The sequence below is a fragment of the Anarrhichthys ocellatus genome, unplaced genomic scaffold, assembly GCF_004355925.1.
Source record: "Anarrhichthys ocellatus isolate YVR2014 unplaced genomic scaffold, GSC_Weel_1.0 scaffold52, whole genome shotgun sequence".
Lineage (NCBI taxonomy): Eukaryota > Metazoa > Chordata > Actinopteri > Perciformes > Anarhichadidae > Anarrhichthys > Anarrhichthys ocellatus.
Window position 1 is genome coordinate 743,756 of NW_022280082.1, and position 19,678 is coordinate 763,433.

At 42.6% G+C, this 19,678-nt stretch overlaps 3 protein-coding genes across 17 annotated transcripts in view; 2 read left to right on the plus strand and 1 right to left on the minus strand.

Moving 5' to 3' along the window:
- On the plus strand, positions 1–10,413 carry cmtr1 (cap methyltransferase 1). 2 transcript variants are annotated; one of them, XM_031870397.1, is made up of 24 exons: positions 1–163; positions 1,361–1,465; positions 1,697–1,893; positions 2,069–2,227; positions 3,334–3,426; positions 3,550–3,621; positions 3,954–4,048; positions 4,150–4,222; positions 4,322–4,520; positions 4,608–4,726; positions 4,856–4,952; positions 5,846–5,978; positions 6,402–6,581; positions 6,670–6,726; positions 6,848–6,905; positions 6,995–7,063; positions 7,312–7,443; positions 7,738–7,863; positions 8,105–8,196; positions 8,367–8,435; positions 8,527–8,574; positions 8,689–8,801; positions 8,936–9,044; positions 9,190–10,413. In XM_031870397.1, exons 2-24 carry the CDS (start codon positions 1,366–1,368, stop codon positions 9,323–9,325), a joined length of 2,526 nt encoding a protein of 841 aa, XP_031726257.1. In that variant the 5' UTR covers positions 1–163; positions 1,361–1,365; the 3' UTR covers positions 9,326–10,413. The 2 variants fall into 2 exon arrangements, with proteins under 2 accessions (XP_031726257.1, XP_031726259.1); XM_031870399.1 differs by lacking the exon at positions 1–163 and adding an exon at positions 182–410.
- A 780-nt stretch (positions 10,414–11,193) lies between these two features.
- On the plus strand, positions 11,194–15,150 carry hebp2 (heme binding protein 2). Of its 2 annotated transcripts, none has more exons than XM_031870400.1 (5): positions 11,194–11,265; positions 11,551–11,653; positions 12,401–12,539; positions 13,285–13,465; positions 13,636–15,150. In XM_031870400.1, the coding sequence occupies exons 2-5, from the start codon at positions 11,579–11,581 to the stop codon at positions 13,823–13,825; spliced, it is 585 nt and encodes a 194-aa protein (XP_031726260.1). In that variant the 5' UTR covers positions 11,194–11,265; positions 11,551–11,578; the 3' UTR covers positions 13,826–15,150. The 2 variants fall into 2 exon arrangements, with proteins under 2 accessions (XP_031726260.1, XP_031726261.1); XM_031870401.1 differs by having other exon boundaries at positions 12,404–12,539.
- Positions 15,151–16,140: 990 nt separating this feature from the next.
- The window catches only part of nhsl1b (NHS-like 1b), a 99,448-nt gene continuing 95,910 nt past the window's right edge, over positions 16,141–19,678 (minus strand). For 9 of the 13 annotated variants that reach the window (XM_031870382.1, XM_031870385.1, XM_031870381.1 and 6 more), the window contains one exon: positions 16,141–18,737. In XM_031870382.1, the coding sequence (XP_031726242.1) occupies positions 18,059–18,737 (679 nt within the window). In that variant the 3' untranslated portion in view covers positions 16,141–18,058. Of the gene's footprint in view, positions 18,738–19,620; positions 19,674–19,678 lie in introns of all 13 variants that reach the window. The other 4 variants (XM_031870391.1, XM_031870390.1, XM_031870384.1 and 1 more) reach the window with 3 other exon arrangements.

Consider the following 19,678-nt stretch of genomic DNA (forward strand, 5'->3'; position numbering starts at 1 on the left):
AGGAAGGACCCCTGAAATCTGTAAAAGCAGAACGCGGGCTAATGTTTAAACTTCAAAAGACCGTGTATTTATAACAAATGTTTCCATGCAAATACAAATCCAACGGGGAAAGCTCGACATACATGCGGAACTAACGTTTTGTCGCTGCTGTGTGGCCACAGAAGTGAGTTTTTCGTTTGAGCTGCTAGAAACTAGCTGGCTAATTTAGCTAGCTAACAGCTAAAGCTGCTACAGCTGCGCAGTTTCGTTTCACAGAAAACACCGAGAACACCCACACTGACACCAACCAGACAAGTCTGTTTACTTTAGCTGTGTTGTTTTCCTGCAATAGTACATCTTGGAGAGAGGCATGGGCCGACTTTAACAAACTTTGATAGCTGACTGCTGCTAACTACAACATAACCACAGAGGTAACTTCGTATTTGCAGGACATTTATTCTCAGATAGTAACATTATAATTGTCAAGTTCTGGCAACGTGGAGGATCAAGGCATCGCTTGTGTTGTATGTAACGTGGACTAGCCACAGTTGACGCCTTTTTGGGAATGTAATGTTAGTACACGGAAGGCGCTAACGAGCTAGACGTCCCAAGATAACCAAGCGAGACTTGTTGATAAAATACATGTTCGATGGAAGTGCTGCTTTTACCTACGTTACATCTGATTTCACCAAAGACCTTAACATACATGGTTTGGATTGTGCGTGCCTTGTGATTCCTCATGATTTCCTCAAATTCCTTTTTTCAAACCCAGCAGCAAAGAACAAAGCAAGTTCTACTCGATTTAAACCAAACATGAGTTCAGAGCAGACAGTTGGTGGCATGATCCACTGTTGTGGTGGTCACTGTTGACATGACTGATGATCAGTGTTTCCTGTATTTCTTAATACATACTTAAATACTGTATAATGGGCATTCATACGTAAGAAAGTATGCAACTCAGTGCATATGCATCGCTAGCCGTGCACCAGGCAGACATTACAGCTCTAAACATTTGTTTTCATACTTAAAACATGTTATTTGTTTGTTCAGTAAATGTCAAATGCATGCGGTATCCATTAATCAGTTAATTGTTTAAGCTTCGGCACTGTCTGTCACAATGCTTTTTGCTGCATACATGTGTTATTGTCACACTTGCTGTTGTGTTTTTTTTTTATTTTAAATTTAATTTACATGTGTTATTGTCACACTTGTTGTTGTGTTTTAGTCCGCCTTTGTTGTTTTCTTGACGTGTACATGGAGTGAGCTTCTGCTGCTCTGTTCCATTTCATGTTTAAATATATATATATATATATATATATATGTGCACCTCATCCATCATACAGAGTATCTGATTCTTATTGTCTATTCTGCTCTGTTTTAGCCACGATGAAGAGAAGAGCTGAAGAAGCGTCGACAGTACTGCAGGGGACGAAGAGGCCTTGTCATGACAGCAGCTCAGATGAAGAGTCGCAATTATCCAGACAAGGTAGATATATTAACCCGAGTTCTGTCAGCAGAGCTATGATTTGCCACCTCAAAAAACTATTTAGTCCTTAGTATGTTCAAATCCCAGAGCGAGACCATGAGGCTGTGGTTGTGTCTCATTTTAGAATGCAGTTCAGCAAAATATTTTGTTTGTTTACGTTGGTGTCTCTGCCTGCTGCTGTCTATTTGAATGGCTTGTACCTGTGTGTCTGTCTATTCTTTTCCTTTCTAGACTCCAGCCAAAATGATTCCCTCAGTGACCAGGAGGATCAGAGACCAGGATTTTCCATGCCCTCCATATCATCCTTTGATGACCAAGACCCTGACCCCCAAGACCCTGACCTCCAAGACCCTGACCCCCAAGACCCTGACCCCACACAGGCCTCCTCCGATTTCTCTATGTACAACAGTGTGTCACAGAAACTCATGGTAATATATTGAAACCCTAAATAACACTAGATATTTAACTCGGAGTGTATATTGCTTTGTACATATAAGCTTCTTAGATTAGGTCATTTTTAGTTTATTTAGTATTCAGAAGAAACTGAGTTTTCCATTGTCTTTTCTTAACTCCCTTTATCTCTCCTACATTTTGTACATTTAGGCCAAGATGGGCTTCCGTGAGGGTGAAGGTCTCGGGAAGTTTGGCCAGGGACGCAAAGAGATTGTGGCGGCGTCTAACCAGCGAGGGAGAAGGGGTCTCGGTCTCACAATGCAGGGCTTTCAGGGGGAGCTCAATGTGGACTGGCGCGATGAACCAGAGGTACACAGAAGCAAATAATAAGCATGTGATGTTTTCTGTAAATGATGTGAAATATTTATAATTAAACTATAAAAAATCAATCTTATCGGTTTTATTAAAAGTGCAGAATCACCATTCAGCATGGTACAAATGCACTTTCCAATAAAAAGAATGGCTAGGGGTGTGATGAATACAAGGGACAGCACACAAAAAAGCAAATAAGTAATATACTGTATAAAAACAACCACATAAAAGATGTTAAAAGGGTGATCGACGCGACTACGTTTTAGGACAGGCTGTAGTAAAGTGAATAAAGGTTTTCAGTCTCTATTTAAAGAGTTCCTCACACAATAACCGTTGATTATTTTTGTTAATGATAATCAGGTGAGAGAAATATGCTGTCCTAGCAGCAGGAAGTGCACATTTGTACTTCCTAAAAACATTAAAAACGACCCAGGAGTGATCAGAAACTGGGAACTGTCAAATGAATACCCTTTGTTATAAGACGGTCCACTGTATTTCACATCTTGTATAAAGTCTAGACTAGTAACACGGTCCATACATTCCACTGCTCTAGAGTCTGACGAGTCATTTATACAAGTTAAAATCACCCAGAGACTCTCATCATATTTTACAAGAGCAAATGATTATTCAGATAAAAAGTTAGAATTGTGCTTTCGGAGTAAATTTTTGGTTCGTGTAAGAATGTGTTGTTGAGTCCTATTAACAATGGCTAGATATTCAAAGCTTGAGAAGTCTCCAAAAATGCATTCGGTGCAGATGAACAAGCCAGAAAAGATGGTTGCTGGTCACCCTACGTTCTCGGGTACATTCCTAGCAGTACACAACAAGCTATAGTCAACAATAAGTGTTGCTGAGTCAGAGGCTGAGAGCCAGCATTCAGTTAAAAATAAAAAATGTCGACTAGATTGGGAGATAAAATCTCTTTTATGAAAGCTCTTAGAAGCAAGAAACCTAATCTTCAATAATGCAAACTTTAAGTCAGGGAGAGTTTGAGAATGAGTAGAGAGAACACTCAGACCAATTTTTGTCTACGCTATCTGTTTCTCATCTCTATTGTCCCCCCCCCTCCTTTGTTTGCTTCTTTTTTCTGTTGGTCTGTCCAGCCCAGTGCCTTGCAGAAGGTAGACTGGTTCCCAGAATGCACCACAGAGACGCCAGATGCAGTTGAGCTGAGGGACTGGATGAAACTAGGAGGGGTGAATACAAACACTCAAGACACTCACGTAGAAAAGTTCCCATACACGATGTTCACCCCGGCACACTGGTTTGCCTCAAACGTACACATTTTGTTTTTGAAGTCTTATTTTGACTGCTTACAGAGAAAACTTAAGATTGAGGATGAGACAGAGTTTTGCACTGAAGACCTTCTACACACTCTACTACGGTGCAAGGTGAGTTATATCATTGTCATTTTACTCCCTTTTTGTATTTTACACATACAGCTACTTCATTTAGTGTGAACGGTACATGTGTTGGGTTAAATGCTTCGATTGATTAAATGATGCACAGATAATAACTCCTCAAGGCACAGAAAGATGGTCAATATGCTCTCTGCACATGAATCTGCATAATACACTCAAAGATGCGTTCATGACATCTTTGTGTGCTTTTTTTAAAATGACTGGCATCCCCTTTGTTCTACATGTCTATCACTGCATTGTGCTGAGTGAGGATGTCGATGGTCTGTGCTTTGCGTGAACCGCTGTGTCTGTTTGATGTTCAGACAGTATTTGATAACCTGGAGGGCGAGGAGATGAGGAGAGCACGGACACGCTCCAACCCTTACGAGACGATCAGAGGAGGTATTTTCCTCAACAGGTCAGTCTTTAGATGGTTAACGACAGTGTTGTAGAGCGCCATGTCACGTGTCAACCCTTTAAACACCATGACACGCTGTGTTATGTTCTTTCTGTATTCAGAGCAGCAATGAAAATGTCCAACATCGACCATTGCTTCGACCAAATTTTCACCAACCCAAAGGACTCACAAGGGGTGAGTTGGTTTAAAGTTAGCAGCTGATATGTGTCGCGCTGAACGTTCACACAGGCTCATTATAAACAGATGGTGAGACAAACCTCTTTCATTACGTAGAAACCTCTGACGAAGGACCGCGAGGGGGAACTGCTGTACTTCGGAGACGTGTGCGCGGGGCCCGGAGGCTTCTCGGAGTACATACTGTGGAGGAGGCGTTGGCACGCCAAGGGGTTCGGCATGACGCTGAAAGGACCCTCTGACTTCAAACTGGAAGATTTCTTTGCGGCGCCGAGTGAGGTGTTTCAGCCTTACTACGGTACGTCCAGTGCAGGAGAAGAGAAACTGGTCACGTCTCGGTGGATGAATGATTCAGTGAAAGCCTGACCCTTTTGTGCGTCCCCAGGTGAGGGAGGGGTGGACGGCGATGGAGACATCACTCGGCCAGAAAACATTACGGCCTTCCGAAACTTTGTCCTGGAGAGTACAGAAGGAAGAGGGCTGCACGTCCTCATGGCAGATGGGGTGAGATTATTTCACATGTTTGTAACTGTGGAATATATTTGTAGCCACTGCTCTGCATCAACGCATCTAAAGTTTTTTTTTTTTTTAAAGTAATTTGATCCCTTTTGGTTTGATGACTTTCTTTGTTAGGGCATTTCTGTGGAAGGCCAGGAAAACCTGCAGGAGATCCTGACCAAACAGCTGCTGCTCTGTCAGATGCTCACTGCCCTTTCTTCACTCAGAACAGGTAAATGTGTGCATGTGCATGAATCATCCATTCATGCACATGCACAGTCACCTGATCATCCACGGCTCATATTTTAAACTGGACATCTGGTGTTTCTAAATTTCCTAAAAAACTGTGATATATCTTCATCATATTCATGTTATGGTACTCATTTCATTTTTTTGTGTGCACACGTCCAGCTGTTATGTGGATGTCCAAACATTGTTGTTGGTTAAATTGGTGAATTGAAGTAATTCATTCCTCTGTGCATGCTATACTGACCAAGAAAGCTGAGTTCTCCTCCTTGCAAAGCCGTGCCGGCAGTGCCTACATGTACCAGGATGCATTGCACGCAATCTTCTGACGCCTGGAGGCTCCCTGCCTGCCATATCCTCTTGCACAGCTAATGCAGTCGCGGCCTCGGCCTCTCCCCGCTGCATTTCTTTGGACGTATAATCGGGATTAAATAAATACGGATAATATCCAAAACACGGTGAAATGTATCCTCGTCCAAAACATCCTCTGCACTCACACCAATGGATGCCATTTTTGCGGTTGGAAACGTAGCTAGTTTGCAATGCAAGCGAAGAGAACAGGGAAGTTCTATTTGTTGGCGGCATCTGGAGCACGCCTGCTGGCCACCCAGAGGTGGAGACATTTTTAATTTAACAACTTCTAAAGGTGTAGATTAGAAATCCAAGCTGAAATATCCTGTAGTTCTTCCTGGCCTCCAACTACGTCACTGTCTTGTCAAATGACAGTGCTGGATGCAGGAATAACTGTCAATATTTCATACAAAGAGGAATTTATTGCTTTAATCGACTACAATTACCATTAACACTGATTGGACTTCCACGTTAGAGGTGGCACATTTCCCCTTTTGGTAGTTGATCGTGCCTGTTTGTCTCCTCAAGGTGGTAACTTTGTCTGTAAGACCTTTGACCTCTTCACTCCGTTCAGCGTGGGTTTGGTCTACCTGCTCTACCTCTGCTTCGACAGGATCTGTCTCTTCAAGCCCGTCACCAGCAGGCCGGCCAACTCTGAGAGGTGGGGCTGAGTCTGTGTGTGAATGCCTGCAGTATGTGCAAGAAGATCGGTGTGGATTCGGTTACTTATGTCGGGCTATTGTATTTTAAGTGTATGTATATATACACACGATAGTAAAAACCCTTTTAACGTGCGTAATCTGCATGTTCTCTGACATAAATCATCTCATCTGGGCCCGTTTTTTGTTGTTGTAAAGAAGTTATCCAATTAAAGACGAATCAAAGCCTGAAACGGGTAATAGATCAGTTTAAGTAGCAGAAACTTTTATATTTGCTCTCAGATTTGGTTTCTTCACTTTTAGGTTTAGGCAGGAAAGTTGACTGTGTAGCGTTTCAATTAGTGTAAGTCATCCAATTTTGGATTTAGACGTAAGAACAGAGTAAATGCTTGCATCCGTTAAACTCTTCCCGCTCACACCCGCAGGTACGTAGTGTGTCGTAGTCTGAAGCCCGGTTCAGAAGCCGTCAAGGACTACATGTTCAGAATCAACCTGAAACTGAACCAGCTGAAGAACACGGACAGCGACGTTATGGAGGTGGTGCCTCTGAGCATCATCAAGGAAGACACCGACTTCTACCAGTACATAGTCAACTCCAATGAAAGGTAAAGACACACAATATTCATTCAGTAATAGTCATAATATTGCAAACTGAGTGACTAAAAGAAATGTAATTACCTCTCACTGCCGCAGCCTCTGTGTAGTCCAGATCAAGGCCTTGGCTAAGATCCACGCCTTTGTCATAGAGCCGTGAGTAACCTCTTTCTTCAATTGTTCATGTGCATAGATCGCTATTGCGCATCACTTGCGTAGAGCCGCGAGTGATGGTGTTTATGTATGCAACTGACTGAGTGACGGTTGTTTCTCCTAGAACCCTTTCAGAGCCGAAGCAAGCAGACATTAGAAAGGAGTGTCTGAAACTGTGGGGGGTGAGTGGAGAAACTGTGATACATGTACTGAATAGAGTTTACTAGATGAAGCAGTTTTATTCTCTGTTATACTGTATGTTTATTCCCAGGTCCCAGACAAGGCCAGAGTCACTCCTGCTTCCTCAGACCCAAAGTCCAAATTCTACGAACTGATTAAGGTTAGTTAATAAATCTGAGGTTTAAGAAACCCTGCTGGGAATAATACAATTCTAACAAATCTGTGCTGTCAAAGAATTCCATTTGTTAATAAATGAAAATAAAATAAAAAAACAAAATCCTTAACAGTACATTTGAGTGATTTTTAAAACATGTATTGTGTATTTCTGTCTTCTTAAATTCCAGTAATGGGAAACACTTGAAGAGTTAACTGTGTCTCCATATCTGTCTTTCTGCTTTACCACTTCAGAACTCAGATGTGGACTCGTTCCAGTACAAGCTCACCACTCTCAACTCCACTACACTCGAGAAGTTGCGTCACATCATGGACCACAGATGCATTGTGGGAGGTGGAGAGCAGACCTTCCTTCTAGCGCTGGGGGTGAGTCTGTAAGAGGCACAACACACCAAATGAAGGTCTTGAACTTTGCACACAACTTGCACAATCCTCATTTTTTTCAAGATTTTCCATATTTGGAATTAAATAGACGCTCCTATCCTGTATGCATTATCACACACAGTAATGAGACGCCCAAAATCCAGCTATGTTCTATCGCTTTCCTCAGTCTATTCACCCCTAATGTTTTTTATTTATTATTTATTTAGACGGTAGCCTGTGATTGAAGCTGTTTTCATGTCTTCCATTGGTTCTCTCCCTTCCTCCTTGGCTTGGCAGAAGTCTCAGATATACCTATGGGATGGGAAGATGCCTTTGCGCTGGAGGAAACTGGAGAATTTCAAGCTGGAGCTGCCAAGAGATACACTTCTAAGTGTGGAGATTGTCCAAGAGCTGAAAGGCGAGGTGAGAGGAGGGAAATGGATGAAATGAGTGAGCCAATAACTTCAAGCTTGGCTCCATTTCTTTTCATTCTGAAATGATAATTGTTCTCATGAGACGACGTGTACTTTTGTTGTGCGTCGTGCTTTTTTTTTTTTTTTTTAAATCAGTCTCTCCCGTTAGAAATACACCTGAATCAGCTAGTTTTGTTTGCTGCTCGTGGTTATGCTTTTACATGAATAAATACAGTTTATTTGGTCCTCAGGGCAAAGCTCAGCGCAGAATCAACGCGGTTCACGTAATGGATGCACTAATACTGAATGGCACTGATGTAAGAGAGCAGCACTTCAACCAGCGGTAGGACAACGTCACCGTAATCACTGATTCCTCAGCTTTTATTAATTTACTGCAAAATCATCTCACTGTAAAGCATAAATACGTAGATATTTATAAATATATTGACATGTGTTGCAGTACAATGTACTTTTAATACCGGTTTTAGTAAATAATGCCCGTTGAATGTCCAGGATCCAGATGGCTGAGAAGTTTGTGAAGGCGGTAGCCAAACCCAGCAGACCAGACATGAACCCGATCAGGTATTCATTTGAATGAATTCAACCACTTTGAATGCTGCTTTGTAATGTCTGGAGGAGATCTTCAATGTAACATCTGTCTTTTCCCAAACAGAGTGAAGGAGGTTTACAGGTTGGAAGAAATGGAGAAAATCTTTGTCAGGTATGAAAAGACAAGCAATAGGTGACATCATCTATAAAATAACAGGCCACGTTTTAAACAATCATTTACTTAATGTTTGATTTTCTACTGTTTGTTCTTCTGTTACTCTTCCAGGTTAGAGATGAAGGTGACGAAGAGTTCCGGAGGAGTCCCACGTCTGTCCTACACCGGCAGAGATGACCGACACTTCCTCCCCACCGGCCTCTACATCATTAAGACCGTCAACGGTGCGTATTTGTTCGTCAATCAGCGGCACTTACATTTTCTTTCAACTTGGAATTTGTTTTAACCATGTCAAAGCACGTAAATGACTCACGTTTCAATTAGAAATGTCTCCGTCTCCTCCCTCTCTATCCCTCAGAGCCGTGGACGATGGCCTACAGTAAAAACTCTAAGATGAAGTTCTTCTATAATAAGACCACCAAGGACTCCACCTATGAAATGCCACCCAACGCTGCCGCCCCCTTCAAGTATGTAGCGTTTTCTCTGCACATATTGAATTGATTCATTTCTGATTAAATCGATTGAATCTAAAATGTTATACGAGTATGTATGTAATAGCAGCTTTGATGATATTATGACTGAAATGTATCCGTTCTTTGTCTTCGTCCTCAGTGTTTGCCACTCCGAGCGGCTCTTCTGGGCCTGGGTGGAGGGGGTGATCGTTCATGATTCTCAGACACGGATGGACACGGAGAAACTGTCCAAAGACGATGTTTTGTCCTTCGTCCACCAGAACTACCAGCACTGAAATGCTCCCAGAGCCCCAGCGCTTCCATCAGCTACAACCTCGTGCACTAAATCATGGAGGATTTAGAGACTCAGAAAAGGTTATCATACAGTGCATTAATTGATATTTAGTGAAAGAGGGATTCATAAAATACTGCCTAATAAATAAAGCTACCAATACATAGATCAGGACTGTCATAAAAGTGCAGCTTTTATTAATCCCTGTTTTTTTTTGTCCACTTAAATATCAATTAGTAATCTGTTTCATAACCACTGCCTTCTTGTTCCTCTATATTATGTCGCTTAAAGAAATTATTGCCAGGTTGTAACTGGACTTGTAGAGCTCACGGGATAAAGTGTTTGCTGCTCTTTCCAGTGGTGGCATTTGGACTCTGTGTAAGCGACGGACATTTTGATAAACCACTTTGTCTTTCTGCTTTTTTTCCACTGCCCACCGTGGCTCTAAGGATTGTAATGAATAGGACTCGCCTCAGAACAATACGGCGACAAAAAGCTGCTGCCATCGTCTCTTCATTTGAGTGCATGTCCCCTGTACAGTTCCACGCATGTGCGCGTGCGTCTACATCAAGTTAGCAATGACGACAGAGATGCATCTGCGATTTGGACAATGCTAGATAGAGTGACAAATCTTAAAACTATGCATCCATATCTGTCAACACAGCCTCGCTTGCTTTGCTCTACCGCTGCTCATCTCCACAGAGACCAGGATGCATTTGCTCCGTGTCTCACAACTTGCCGGTGCTCCTGTGAAACTGTAGCTGAAGCCTAAATACAACAAACACGTTATTCATGTTCTGACTTTCCCCCAGCATCGCTTCAACATTCATATCAGTTACTGGTGTAGCATTTGTTTCTCCACTCATTATCTATCACACGTGGGTGTGTGTGTGTTCTGAAGGTGTCCTGCTAGGTTTTAGGTTGTTTTTACTCCTCTATGTGATTGTGCCTCATATCATCTGGACTGTGTTTTTCTTACATACTGCAAAGTACTTATTTTTTTCTTGTAAAGTTGGCTATCAATCCTTATGATGTAAATAATTATAATGTAGTAAATAAATGGGAGATGTTCTTCCCAGAAATACCTTTCAACTGCCTGGTCAAATTTGATTTGGACTTTAATCTGAGTGATGAAACTGTTCTCATACACTGGAATACTACCCCCGGATTTCTGTATGTCAGGTACTAGTAATTACATTAATACTTTATTTACTAAAATACACCATGTGGGCCACAAGATTACATAATAATATAGGACCTATTTTATAGTGTTTTTCAGTGGTTCAAATTCCCAAAGTAATGTTCAAGTAGTTTCCCAATATGAACAAGGATATCAGACAAACAAGTCATTAAAAAGGCATAATATAGTATGTAAGTTTAGAATGACTTAAAAAGTCATAGTATAGTTTGTCAAAAATATCTATAGTTCTGTCCAAATTGCAAATGCTTTCGGTACTTTCAATGAGTCAAATATTCAGTGTAATACACTACACACTGTTAACTTGTGATGTGGTACACCAACGCATGTAGGTCACGATGAGCAGAGTCCAGCCAGGCAGAGCACTAACATACTGAAATACAGTCAGGCGGCAGCGGACAGCGCTTTAGAACATGTTGTCCTTTGTCACTACTCGGGATACAACAATAAAACAAGTTGTTTTCTGGTTTTGGTTTAACTTCTGTTCCAATCGCTGACTTCCTGCACCATTTTGTAGCGACTCCTGGGGAACTCGAACACACCCAAACTAATTTGAAATTGTGGCCAAATTGAACTTTTCTCCCTCAGTGACCGTTGACGTTAAAGATCTGAGCTCTTATTGTGAAGTTGTACTCGCTCAGCCCATCGTATTTCCGGTTTATGTAACACGAAGCGATCGTATGAAAACAAACGCACACTCGTGCTCCACACCTTAACGACAGGCTTACACAAGCGTACCTTGACAGGTAACTTTAACTATGTGTTTCCTTCTGTCTGTATTCGGTGGTCTTACACTTTAAAAGGCGATTGCATTGTTTCAACCAAAGTGTTGAAGAATGACAGAGCCGATTCTGAATTATTACCTGTATTTCTGCTGTTTTATAAACAAAGATGCATTGGAATACATAACTAGTCTCATGACTAGCAGGTTATATATATATAACCTTCATTTGGTGTTATAATGCCTTGCGATTCATACTGAGTATTGGTTGGAAAACGTCCTCAATTTTGTTGATATTTTTCTTAAACAGACATTTTGGATCATACTTCACCCCAGTCATGATGAAAACCTTGGGACGAGCTCTGTTCTCATCTGGACTGCAGAGCCCCAAATACACAGAAGGGGACAAAAAGGTAGATGTCTTCCAGATTGGCTCGTATAAAAAGGACAGTAAACCTTTGGCCTGATGTTGGTTGTTCTGTTTGTCACAGTGCCATTTGACTAACAGAAGTGAGTTTATTTCATTTTTTTTACAGTATAACTCTGACTTTTAACAATTCCACCCCCTCGAATGTGTGAATTTCTTTTACATCTCTTTTACATCATCATAATGGCATATTATGGGGCTTTGACTTGTTAAAAGTCACTTTGATCTGAAGCATTCTTCAAGGTTTTTTTTGTCATTAAAAGCATTTGGTGGTTCCAGCTTCCTCACTTTGAGACTTTACAGCTCTACTTTATTGTGCTTCACTTTAAATTTAGTGTCGTTTGGACTGAGTGTCGAACATAAAAGGCATTTGTAGAACTCACCGTAATCAGTGTCCTGTTAGATTGTTATACTGGTAGTGGGATAACCAAAAGGAGTATTGTATCGCTCCTCACAATGTTTGTGACCATATCTTAATATTATGAGATATGTGACCCATGTACACTGATGTCACCATTTGCTGTAAGAACTATTACAATATATGACTTTCCTAAATACTGTGGTCATGATTTTTGTAAGGGCCGCGCAAATTCAGTAATGTAAGTAAAGACGACCACGTTGGCAATATAGACAAAATTCCTGATCACTTCACAGAAAATTATGTAAACGGTTAATTGATAAAATAATCAACGGATTAATTTATACTGAGCGTGTGCATGTGTGCATGTTTTAGCAGGACCAAGACTATGAGATTCGCACTTACCATGCCACTAACTGGGTGAGCACCACTCTGAGTGGGATGCAGTGGGATGAAGCCATGAACACTGGCTTCCGCAAGCTCTTCAGCTACATTCAAGGCAACAATCACAACAGTGAGTTTCATCCGTTTTGTTCCTAAAATGCCAAATGGATGTAGCGTATGTATGGTGAAAACCAAACCGGTACAGTCTGATATAACTTTCTTTTGTCAACGAGGTGCTGAAATGTCTTGTATTCATGGTGTAGTAAATAAACTTGATACAAGCCGTAAACTATGAATAAATAAATGAAATTAAATGTGATTAATCAGCAAGCGGTCAGGTTAATAATGTCGAAATGTTGCAAAATGAAGTTCTGGATAACTTTGGCATGAAGACAAGGGAGTCAATGAATAAATGCAAGAGTCAATAAAAAAAGTGAACTTTAGTTCTTGCTCAACAGTTTGTAACAGCACTGCTGCTTTTGTCTTACTCAGCAGTTTACACCCGCATTATGTATGAGAGCGTACAGCATATTGTTTGTGCTGTTGACTACTGCGGTCTGCATTGTAAGGAGAGTGCGATGTGTAAAGCTGCTGTTTAATCCTCTACATCTGCCACACATTGTAGTTCTATGTCTACCATCTGCTCAGCTTTCATTATTTACTGAAGTTCAGATCCACCAGCTGGCAACTGAGGGTTTGTTTAGCAAATGTAATATCTGTGCATCTTTTGTGTCAGACCATTCATCAACCTCACTTTCTCCTTTCTTGCTAAATTCATCTCACTTCTTTTCACGTTTTTACGCCCGTCACGTGTGTGCTGTTTGTGTTTATGAAATCATTCATATTATTGAAAGTGAATGATTTTATTTCCTCAGAGGTGAAAGTGGAGATGACGGCTCCTGTGACGTGCCGCGTGGACCCTGGAGCCGGCCCGGCATGTGAGTCTCAGTTTACTGTGTCCTTCTACGTCCCAGAGGAGCATCAGGACAATCCGCCGGAGCCGAGCGACCCGGAGGTGTTTTTGGAGAACAGGAAGGAGTTCACAGCTTATGTCAGGTAGAGTACAGCCAAGGCACAATTATTTATGCTTTTGTTCTTTCTTTTTTTTACTAAATATTCCCACCTGGTTGCACACGCCACAAAAAAAAAAAAGAGCTGCTAAAATGAAGACTTCAAATCCCTGATATGCAGAACTTAGTCTTCTATCCCCTTGTTCCTTCTTTCAGGACATTTGGTGGTTTTTCCAATGAGAACCTGAAGCGTGAGGAGCTCCTGAAACTAATGGAGAGCCTGCAGAGAGACGGAGTCCAATACGTCGACAAGCCGTTCTACGCAGCCGGGTACGACAGTCCCTTCAAACTCATGAACCGCAGGAACGAGGTCTGGGTCCTCAAGAAGGAGCAAGAGCAGGAGTAGCAAGTTTAAAGGTCGCCCACTAGAACTGTCAATTAGTCCCAGTTAATAAGGAATAAAATGACACGATCGTTTGATAACACTCAGCACAGTCAAAAGGTAATCAAAATCATTTCTATTATAGAAGAAAGAAGGAAAAAATACTGTCCATCAAGATTTTTATATCCATTTATCCATGTCTTACTGTCTTCTTTTGCTTTATTTTGTTTGATAAAAGGTTACTGAATTATACTTTACTGAAAGTCTTGCCAAAGAGACCAAACACATGATTACAGCTCTAACAGGTCATCATAAACACATAAACCGTGGTGAAAGACTGGATACAGTGGGACAATATTACCAGCAGGTGGAGCCATGTAGTCAGGAAACGTTTCTGTCATCTGGTGCATCTTGACAAAAACCACAAGTGCCTGTTTCTTAATGAATGACTTGTTGAAAATTTGCTCAGTTATTTTTAAAGGTAAACACTTTATTTTCACCTGAACCTTAACATAAAAAGTTATCGTGCATTATAAAGTGTAGGCTCACATGTTTTCAAGTCTGTTTCAAAGCAATAATTGACAAATGCACTCTAAGTTGAGCCAAAACCATTCTGAGGCTTTAACAGTTAGTATAGTTAAGCGTATACCTTTCTCCATCTTTGTGTTACTGCAGCTCAGTTTACTTACTTTTCTCTTTTTCGATCAGTTTGGACAAGAGGAATGAACACAGCGACCTACAACGCTTTCAATTTACAAACGTGAACCCATCTTTTAGCTCTGTTGGTCTCCTGCAGACTCAGACAGCAGGTTTTGTCTCTTGTCAGTCAGTTTGACTCAAAATGTTGGTGAATGTCAGTTTATCTGATCTCAGACGTCACTTACTGTCACCGCTATCGCACTCATTATGATGAGCGACTGAGTCATTGTAAATCTGGACCTGTCATACCGTCATCACTCAAGTCTCAGTTTAAAAAAAACAAAAAAACATTCCCCTCATGAATTCATGATTGTGTAGTTATGTCTGTGATTTTAAGATGACTTTTGACACACACTAACATTTGTGGTGCTTGGTGAGATAGACAATAACAAAGGCCACTTATCAAGCTAACAAGCTTTTTTTACTCTGAGTTTACATCCTTTTATACATCAACTCATATTAATCATCGCATTTAGAGAACATGTACTAGAAATTGTGTTACGGGTACTTAATGTGGGAATGATGACATAAGCACTGCACTAATGTATGAATCATGGGAGATATTACTTCCCACTAAATATTTAAGAATGAAAAATGTATGATCTAATTAATAATAAATCAAATGATTCTGATCATTTATTACCTCCATGTTCATTGTGTTAGTCGTCTCTATTTTGTGATGGGATTCTTTAAATCCCAGCCAGAAGCTTGCGCTTCTGATCTGTAGTACAGTTCAGGTCGTCTGTCACACACTGATCATCGTGACCTTTTTATCAGCCGGGTGAAACCCTCTCCACGGTTCACTTCGCCCTTTATCCTCTCTAACCTTCTCTCGTGGTCAGGCTCATGTCTGCTGAGTCAATCTTTTTATTCGTGGCACAATTGTTCCCAATATCATGTTCAGAAGCTCAGCAGAAATTTCTCTCTCTCTCACACACACACACACACACACACCAGATCGATCTCATTGGCCGTGCTCAGTGAGGTGAAACAGTTGGATCAGTGCAGGCGGTAACTATTCTGTTCCTGGACTCTCCACTGTGTTCAAGTCAATACAGTCATTTAGTTTCATTCGTCAATTCATACAACGAGGGTCTTGAATATAAAACGAGAGGGGATGCATTGAGGCGTCAATAGTGTGATTATGGCCGGGGAGGAGTTTGTATTGATTCCTGTCTGACAGCCAGATGGACACAGCGTCAGAGAGCAAGGCGACTCTTATGAATATAAGAGGGTGGAGGGACTTCATTGTAAACACTGAGAGGTGCGGGTCAGTGTTGCTGTTGCCCTTGGGGAGCGAACACTCGACATGCCGAGGCGCTGAAAAGGCAAAGGAGAGTTCCTGCGGGGAATGTGGAGAGGTTTCAGTCACGGGCCACGAGCAGGAAGTCGCCCCGCAGTCAGCGGAAAAAGGTCTATTGTGGGCTGAGCCTGTGATTCAGTGTGTGCTAATAGGATGTCCAGAAGGAGACAAAACTGATGGTGTGGGGGGGGTAAATGTCTGGAGCTTTCCAGATGACGGACGAGTATGGGTGCCATGGCGACGGCGCTAATGAGGCTGCGATTTAGGGTGCTAGGGCTGTCAGATGACCGTGAATCACACATACACACACACACAGAAATGACACAGAAACCCGCTCTTTAAATATCACCTTGTTTTTTATTACACAGACAGACACAAGAGCCTTAGCAGCTCCACTCCAACTACTTCTTCTGTCCTCCCATCTTTCCCCCTCTGCGACTGAGACGTTTTTTTCCTGTCATGAGACAAGCCCGGGCCCCCAAAGTGCTCAGTTGTGTGAGCTTGGGAGACACACTTTGGTCACAGGTGATTAAACCACAGGGTGTTATGGCTGTTAGGAGGTTATTAAGTCTCACGCCCGTCACCTCAGTTTATGACTCTTGGGAGACCACATTTACTCAGCTGTGAGCACCAGCGTGGGGTTTTGCATGATTAAGGGCAGTAGAAGGCTTTCGCATAAATAATAACATTATTGCATTTGTGTGTCACTATAAAGCGCCTTTAAATGAAAGAAATGGCCTGGTGGCATCAGCGGAGTAAATGTGGCCCTCCTAACTCTGCCCTGTGCCTCCATCAGCTCGCTGGTTGACTCTGATCGGGACACCGTTTACAGCCCCGCTATGTGAAAATAAATAATCTACAAAAAAAGGTAACCACTCCCCTTCCAGCAAATACAGGCTCTCTAAAAATGTACAGTCTTTGAAAATAAGTCAAAATGTTACTTAAAACTTCTTTCTCTATGTATTTACATACAGGATCATATAAAACTGCAAAAGGATCAACTTAGCAGAAAGGTCAACAGCATTATAGAAATCATTTAAGCCCTAAAAAGCTTGTGGTAGGTTTGGGTTTGGGCTGTATGCAGGGTGCCAGACAAGCGGTCACACTCTCAGGTTGTGTTCACTTCCAGTTTAACGGCCAGCGGGTCATTGTTTCAGCTCTTTGGTGCCCAACGTGATGATCACTAAAAGTCCCAGACAGTAAAACGAGTTTTTCTTCTACTCTCATCTCCGTCTTTACATTTATAGATTCATACTTAACTCCCAAACACGTCATGACATCACTTTGTTTATTAAAACAATCTTTAAAACATAGTTTTTAAGTCACAAACAAAGAAAAAGATCTATGCACAATGCAAAATCTACAAACTAAAATTCATTTAACAGAGGTTTTATGAGCCTTTTTTTTTTTTATAGAGTACATTTGCTGTTTTTGGTTGAGTCTTTTTACACTCTACAGTTGTTTACTTCCTGGCCGTCACTAGGTGACAGCACTGAGCCCTCTGCACTTCCTGTGGACCACTGAACATACCAGCTCTGCAAACGAAAGCTCTGAACCTAAGAGCAGTAAGCAAACCCTGCCGATAACCGTAGCTGAAGTTGTACTGTGGAGCTGTCTTGTTGCACCGCCTCCTCTGGGTTCTCTTCACAATATTGTGGGCTGTTTGAAGCCAACACTTGCAAACCGTGGTGCTCTCAAACACCTTCCAGAGACGACGGAAGAGAAGCAGAAGCTGAGAAGATTCACAAGGCGAGAGCGTCCAGCACGCCTCTACATTCCACTCTTTCCAACTGCCTAGCTCTACGTAGCAGCACAAGTTACAGCTTGTGACTTTTCACTTCCTTCAGTTCACTATCTTATCCTTGTCATTCAAAGAAACTAAAAGAATTCCTGCATGTTAATGAAATAAAAGTAAAAAAAAACAAATGGAAACAAACTAAGTACACCAGGCGTAAAAGCAACACCATTCTTTGAACACAATGGGTGAGTCACCAAACGAAGGACAGAGTGAGATTCATAGAACTAATGCAGCAGATGCAGTTCTCCACTTCAGACTAAGTTCAGCCTGGTCCATGACGGGGCGACCTCTGACCTCACATCAGCGCCTGACATTTAACTGCCTCAGAGGCAACGCCGAGGGGGTGGGGCTCAGGAAGGTGTCTCTAGAGGGCCTTCTATTGGCTCCTCCTCCTGCCCCTTACCTGGTTATGACGAGTGAGTTCAGCTCCTTGTATCTAAGGGGCGGTCCTTGCGTTTTAACTTCTGCTCCCATCAGATAAAGTGCCATTGGAGTTATTGAATAGAGGGAGAGTCAGAGCAGAGGGTGTGGACAGACTCTCTGCAGTGTCCCCGTACTCGCTCTCAGCCAGCTCGCCCTCGCGCTCACAGATCACTGTCATTGGGCTGCTGAGGATCCGGTTGCGTGCGTTGTACTTGCTGCTGGCAGCAGAGGGCGGCGTGCGTGAGCGCCCGTACCTAAACCCGCTCATTGACAAGGATGGTGAAGTCGGAGAGGACAGGGCCAAGGCCTCGTAGCGGCTCCACTCATCTGTTGCTCTCTTACCACGGCCGGGGGAGTTACAGGGGCTGTGTGGCGCCATCAGCGAGGAGGAAGGCGAGGCCTCAGGTGAGTCCAACGCCGACTCCGAGTATGGTCTCTGGGAGCGAGGGTCAGTGGAGCGAAGCATCTCAGTGGCCGACATCCTGAAGCTGGTCTCTGAGCGGCTGCCCTTCTTCAGGAGAAGGGCCTTGAAGGTGTCGCTGCTGGTGGAGGACTTGCGAAGGTTGCGCTGGATGGAGCCTGACGGGCGGGGCAAGGGGGACACCATCACTGGGGACCCGCCTGTCGGAGTGAGGGGTGGAGACTGAGGGCTGCTCCCAGCCCGGGACTTGTCCTCCTCAGATTCCTTGCGACCCAGGACCTTGCGCTTCGACCTATGGTAAATTGTGGATAACCAGATTAATGGCCTGCTTGTCATTCTACAAAGTGAGTGAGTGCAAGCAGGGTTATTGAATTTGTAAAAAGCTGAATAACAATTAGATGTTGAATTGATGGAAGAGCAAGTTGAAACGCTCGGGATGGGGGCAGTTTCATCAAATCCAATTATTCAAATTGAAATCAGGCTGCAGAATATGGGATTTCATATAAATGAGCAGGAAGCAGCCTTTGCTCAATCCAGCCCTGTGAATGTTTCAGTGCTGTAGTAGCTAAAAAAGAAGAAAAAAAATTTGCACTTCAAATACTTGGCCTACACGCCTCAGTCTTTGTCCCAAATTTGCCATATGTCAGCACTGCCCCCAGCAATCATGCGTCACAGCACGAATCTTAAAAGAGGTAAAACCATAAGGAGCATTGAGTGGCGTGGATGCTCAAAAAATTAAGCGAGGGCAATGAGAAGAGTTACATTTACGTTAAAGGAATCCAATGACTTTTTTTTACCAGAAAAGCTGCAGACGCTGCAACTCTGCGGGAAAGCTCAGACGCGGCACAATGAAATTAATCAAAAACACAAACTGGGAAAAGTGCCCAAAAGCAGTTTTAAAACACACAAGGACGATTCAGCCTCCTCTCAACAGGGGGGTGTGTATCAGAGTGGTCGACTGCACCACTCAGCCTGCACTGTCAATAACTCCTGCAACCAAAGCATAGCAATAAAGCTGCAACTGGCAGAATACAGGGGATTAGTGCTAGCAGGGGAAACAGCCTTATTAATCTGTGGTCCAGCGGGTTTGCACTGTGGGATTACTGTTGCTAATCCAAAGGTAGCATCACCGCGATGGCAGAAACAAGGCTTGCTAATTTAAGGGAAGGGGCTACCTGCCACTTCACACCTCTCTAGAAAGGATGCTCCCACCCACTGCATGCCCCCTCTGCA

What these genes read in the sequence shown, in the direction of transcription:
- hebp2 (XM_031870400.1), top strand. Translation starts at nt 11,579, where the DNA reads ATGATGAAAACCTTGGGACGAGCTCTGTTCTCATCTGGACTGCAGAGC. An exon ending in TCAAGGCAACAATCACAACA is followed by an intron (nt 12,540 to 13,284) that starts GTGAGTTTCATC and finishes TTATTTCCTCAG; the next exon opens with AGGTGAAAGTGGAGATGACG. An exon ending in GAGTTCACAGCTTATGTCAG is followed by an intron (nt 13,466 to 13,635) that starts GTAGAGTACAGC and finishes TCCTTCTTTCAG; the next exon opens with GACATTTGGTGGTTTTTCCA.
- cmtr1 (XM_031870397.1), top strand. Translation starts at nt 1,366, where the DNA reads ATGAAGAGAAGAGCTGAAGAAGCGTCGACAGTACTGCAGGGGACGAAG. An exon ending in TCCAAGAGCTGAAAGGCGAG is followed by an intron (nt 7,864 to 8,104) that starts GTGAGAGGAGGG and finishes TTTGGTCCTCAG; the next exon opens with GGCAAAGCTCAGCGCAGAAT. An exon ending in CATCATTAAGACCGTCAACG is followed by an intron (nt 8,802 to 8,935) that starts GTGCGTATTTGT and finishes TCTATCCCTCAG; the next exon opens with AGCCGTGGACGATGGCCTAC.